General features: G+C 31.2%; 1 protein-coding gene across 1 annotated transcript in view; it reads left to right on the top strand.

Moving 5' to 3' along the window:
- Positions 1 to 331: 331 nt before the first annotated feature.
- LOC123667435 (tyrosine-protein kinase Drl) overlaps positions 332 to 6,000 on the top strand; it is a 47,502-nt gene continuing 41,833 nt past the window's right edge. Inside the window, exon 1 of the mRNA XM_045601356.1 lies at positions 332 to 440. Within this exon, the coding sequence (XP_045457312.1) occupies positions 332 to 440 (109 nt within the window). The remainder of the gene's footprint in view (positions 441 to 6,000) is intronic.

Below are 6,000 nucleotides of genomic sequence, written 5' to 3'. Positions count from 1 at the left end.
TTTCTGTTATTTGTTTCGTCTAAAATTTTTTTGTACTTTACTTTTAACAACAACTACTTAGTGAAATTAATTTTTATCATGTTTGTATTATTCAAATATTATTTCTATAGACGTGTATTTTCAGTTCACTTATAATTATAATATTCTTTTTAATCTTTAACATAATTTCAGTCTGAACAGATAACAGTCGTTATCAGGACACTTGATATAAAAAAAAATTGTATAGGTACTTAATGTAACAAAATGGATACTACATAGTTTTCGACACTGGACAGTGTAACAATGTATTCACGAGTGAAACTGAAACGAATCGAACAGTGAATTATTTGAAATGGCGTCAAAAAGGCTCGTTATCGTTTGGGCGGTCTGGCTCGCGTTGCCCCTGGCAACGGGCCATCTCAACGTGCTCATCAGCCAGGCTGAAGTTATGAAATTGTTAGGTAAGTTTTACCTTTATTTTTAAAATATGCAAATATAATACTGCATAATGTTATATATAATATTATATCTAAGCATTTGGGAACACGGAGAGAAATATTATATGTATATATACTATTAATAAAACGTATATGTTTGCTTCTCATACATAAAACTCTGATGTTATTGTAACCTTCAAAATCTTCGTATATACATATATTATACGGAAGAAACAAGCCGTTTAATATCAAGCTACGACTCACTGCAGTAGTATTCTAGCTATAAATTAACTGAAAATAATTATTTAAAAGGAATAATGATGTACGATGGGAATATTTAGTTTAAATATTGATATGAGAAGATTTTAAAATGATCAGAAATCGGTGAAATGTATATTTATTCAATAAATGTTACATTAATAACGACTAGCTATGCCCGCAGCTTTGTCTAGGATTCCTATCTTTTTAATAAGCCTAGATAAGGCATGTATGTAGGCACGTATTTCGGAGCCTATATTATTTCGAAGGTTTATGATGTCTGTTCGCCAGTACAACGAGATTGTCAGTACTTGTGTTGATAAACCAAACTTTTAAAACATGTTTCTGGTTAAGCAATTTTAGTTTTTAAGTTTTAATTTACATATATACTTACCCATGCATATTCCATCCACTTCTGATCTGTTAAGTGTTAAATTTTGTTGTATGTCGTACACATTGAGGGTTTCAATGTAGATATTATAATTAAATGTGGTGCTAGTAGATTTATTAATCGAGGGACTATCTAACCGGCCGTTCTCTTACCATATACATCGTTGGCACGAGCTATGTTCAACTGGTTTCTCGCTACGGCCCGTGTAGGTAAGTAGGGTGTTCAACACGCTACCTAGACAAACTCTTCCAGATATGTTCTATTAGAATACTATAATGAAATTTTTTATGTTCTAGTATTCTGGAGTTCTGGTCTAGAAAGTGTAATTCAGTCGTCATGAAATTCAGCCCTAATATTTGGTGAAATAATGTTTTTCAATATTCTTAGTTATATTATAGCTCTATATCAACCGGATATTACCTAAAATACATGCATAAGGCTAAGGTGTATGTTAAAATTATTCATTTACTATTTTTGAATCAGCGAGGTTGCATTTTTTGTTGGTTGCGACGACGCGTTGGCACAACGGCGACAGCACTGGTTTGTGGCTGTTGCGCTGGCGTGCCTCGGAGAGCATGTTAAGACGTCGGTTCCGGTTGTTATCATGTACACCTTACAGCGATCGTTACTCATAATATGAAATATATCCGCCAACCCGCATTAGCGCAGCGTGGTGGATTAAGCTCTGATCCTTCTCCTACCTGGGGAAAGAGAGCCTATGCCCAGCAGTGGAATATTACAGGCTGAAGTGTAAGGTTGCATTTGAAAGATTGTCTCGTCTTAAAATATTAGTTACTTCAAATTTATAAATCAAGTCACTTTACGCTGCGTCAACGGCATAGTAAAATGGCTTATACTTAATGAACAGTAAAAGACACTAGGATGGAATCCTATTTATTGGCGGCCTAGGTATACACAAACGCCTAGACTCCTACTTGGTCTGAGTTTAGTCTAGACGAATATTTGTCACAAACAAGGATCAACACTGATTATTGACTATTGCCCCAAGCTGTTGTTAAAATATCAGTCTGAATTTGTTTTCCTATCTACAGCAGTCACTATAAATTTATTTACGCCTACAATTACTTTGTTTGTGGAATAAATAATGTTTTGATACATAATACGTTTGGCTTAGATATTATTACTACTAATTTAATATAATGATATTTTCGTCTGAATAAATAACATGGTATATTTGTATTGATATGAAACTGACAACCGTATTATAGTCTGTTACAGAAATATAGCATAACTATATTTTCGTCCAGGGGCTTACTTTAATATTACTCATAGATAACGTAATTTTCACCTAGTAAACGTTTTTTTTTTTTTTAAATCGTTCTCGTACTTTTTGAGCTATTTTATTTGCAAGAAATCTTGTCTGTCCTTCTTTTGGGTTGTCATTGGTTACATAATAAGCAACGAAGATGAAGCTGCGGGTATGAGTTAGTAAATAATGTAAGTAAAATTAAAGAAAATTATATATTTTGCTATCGTATCATCTAAATATATTCTCGGAAACTTACGTACCATCAGTACATCATATAATAAACATTCTTTATATATATGAATATAGGGTCACTGTAGTAATACACCAACTGTCCAGTACTCTAGTCTATTTTTATGACTACATATTGCCCATGACTTCGTTTTTTTTTAATAAAAATGATTATACTTTCAAAAAAATTTGGTAGATTTTTTTTAGTTTTTGTAACATTATTCACTGATGCTCCGCACATATTAGTTGTAGCGTGTTATTAACTATTATTATGTTATTCATTCTTCAATATACGTATCAAATCAGCTATTTAATACCAAAAAAAAATCAATTTGAACCACCAGTTTTCTAAGATTAGTGCGTTTAACCAAATAACGTAACATAAAACATATATTAGTATAAGTTAAAGTGTAATAAATCTTAGTTGGAACATTTGAAGTATATATAAATACCAATATTTTAAAAATCCTCTTGTACTAAAATAAAAAGGAAAGAAATATATTCAAACTATATCATATTTATTATAACTAACGAAACTCATAGCTACTGCTAAGATTTTAAGAAAGTTGTCATAATTATAACTTATCTTAATTAAGTTCCTCTAAATGTAGGTATACTTATGTATAGAATATATAAACATATAAAGAAGCCGAAGAACCCCACAAATCCGCACGCGATACTCAATGGATGGGCAAATACAACCAAATAATAAGTTATTTACTCATATTCTGTATCTTTGACACTATCAAAACACCTCCATCACAATATACTGTGGCACTGACGTCATTCCCCGTTGTCGAAGATCAAAAAATGTAATTATCTACCCTCGATCTACCCTCAACCATTTATATTTGTTCTACAAATTCGACGTATTTCCTATACGCAATTGTGACTATATCCAATGTCACACGATACGACATCTTGACTGTCATGAATACATTGTGATAGGAATGATAACATTTTCGACACTTTACGATAGCTTCGGAATGTTATATTTTTTTCTAAAGTATTTTATTATTTATTATACACGCGATGAGATTCACAATAAAAATAAATTAAGAATCTTTTCATAATAATCTTGCGTTAAGGTGTTAATATAGTTCTTTTATTGCTATTTCTTAAGTAAGAACGTCTTAAAATTAGTATGAATTTAATGTGAATGTTAATCAGACTTACAAATATCGAAACGTAATGTAAAATACAACTTCTACTTAGATCGTAAACAGCTTTATAAATGTATGTTTAATTAAACATATTATTACATAACACATATCATACGAAAAAAGAAAACAGCAATAAGGACCCAAAGTAAGATTACTTTTAAACAAACACACCTTTTAGCAGTTAGAGGCTAAAACTTTTCCACGTCATTTATCACAGTCGTGTCGCAATAAACAATGGAGATGAAACCACTGCGTACTAGTAGTTTATTACTTTAGGGAGACCGCGACATTCGAATTGGGATCTTATTAGAGATAAAAGAAAACTTGCCACCGCGCAATGCATACTGAACCCGCTATAAACTATCGTGTCAAGATAAATGAGATGAGATATGGGAAAAAAATAATTCGTGTAATGTAACATCTGCCAGCGAAGTTCAATTTTTCTCAAATTTCTCCATTTTAACTTAGAATATAATGTTATTATCTTATTTTAAATGTAGTCAAGTATCTTGTTTATATTAACGTCATAAATACAGAAGTAATATTTCTTGTGTATTGTATCACGCTCGGTAGAAATTTGCTTAAACGTTTGTACGATTGTGATTATTTAAGATACTTTGAACGAAATATTAAATAGAGGCGTTCATCTAAAAACAACTTTCTTGTAATGAAGAATACAATTGTATTGAAATAATAATAAAAATAAGCACACGGCAGATCGAAATATTGTAAAAAATATATTAAAATAACATACACATACTAAAACTTTAACATTGCTACTTACATAGTTAATATCAATATTTACTAAGTATTCTCACATCCATACTCATTAATAAATAATTAACCATAAGGCTACAGTAAGTACTTACATAATTTTTAACGTACAAGAACTTTGTAAAACGTATCCTCAAGCGATTGCCGAAAGGCCGCTATAAATATTCAATGTTAGGTAAATGAAATTTAGTCTAGAATGAAATGAAAAGGGGAAATTCAAAGAATTATTCACAGCGAATATGTAAGGAAAGTTAATTATAAATCGTTCCGACGACAAGTGACGGTGTATGAGTCAAAAATAATAGACTAAAGCGACATCTGTCGGCTGCTGGATTAATGGTAGTTCAAACATCAATTCAGTTGAGTCTTATCGCGGGACGGCAGTGTGGGGTGCTACCGCTACGTACAATACCTATGTACTAATAGAAAGCGCAAATAACATTAACTACAACTACAATTTATTAAATTGCCATTTTGTTACTATTAAAACTGAAAAACATTTATTGGATATTGTAGTAACTTACATTGTAGATTTTATATAATGCGTATTTATTTTAAGAAACAAAGGGACAGGTAGCTGAAAAACTGAATTTCCATATTCAGTGTACAAGCGAATGAAGTTGTGGACGTGGCTGTCCTTGTATAACATACAACGTTCAGTCCTTGTCAGGGACAACGGTATGTTTTTAGTGATGTAAAATGTATTTCTGAATTAAATTGTTTTGTACAATATACTGAAACACGCTATTCTTAATAAAAAAATACATGCGTTAAGTATGTTGTATGATGATGTCTCCTGCGCTCAGTCCAAAATTCCATAGTACATTACATCATAGAATTTTTATAATCCGATCAGTACTGTATTGTAAATGTCTCAATGTAAAGACTTTTCCCTAAGGGGAAAGATTGAAGCTTAATTCACCACACTACTGCGGATTAATGAATGTGCACACACGTTGACATAGCTCGGCGTATGCAGGCGTTCTCCCTCCGATTATTATCAAGCGAATTTTGTCTAAAATTTATGGTGTCTGTTCTATACTTGGATCCACGATCGTCTGCTACAATTCACGTTTTCTAATAGCCAACTTAGGTTATCTTTATATGCATAAATTAACTTGATTACACGCACACGTACGCTTCATAATATTAGTATAAATTGAAACAATAACTTTATTTAAAATTACCCGCTTTACTATTTCTAAATGTAATATTACCTGAAATTGTTAGTGTAATTGGGAATATAAAGGCTATAAATATATTTCATAGTAATTTATAGGTCTTCCGTGTTGCCTGTTTTGTAAGTCGTTAAATTTATCATGTTTTCAAACATTTTATAGTCGTTCTATTTTTATTTTATTTTTTATAACTTCTTACCTAGGTTATTTATCTTTATCTTAATTGAATAATGCTTACATTTATGTAATGTGTTTGATTGGTCTTTGATTAGGCTTTATTACGTTAGAATAAACTACGAGTAACTAGATATCTATGTATAAA

The sequence above is a fragment of the Melitaea cinxia genome, chromosome 1 (assembly GCF_905220565.1).
Source record: "Melitaea cinxia chromosome 1, ilMelCinx1.1, whole genome shotgun sequence".
Classification (NCBI taxonomy): Eukaryota; Metazoa; Arthropoda; class Insecta; order Lepidoptera; family Nymphalidae; genus Melitaea; species Melitaea cinxia.
Note: the sequence above shows the minus strand (reverse complement) of the source record. Positions and strands in the feature narration are given on the sequence as shown.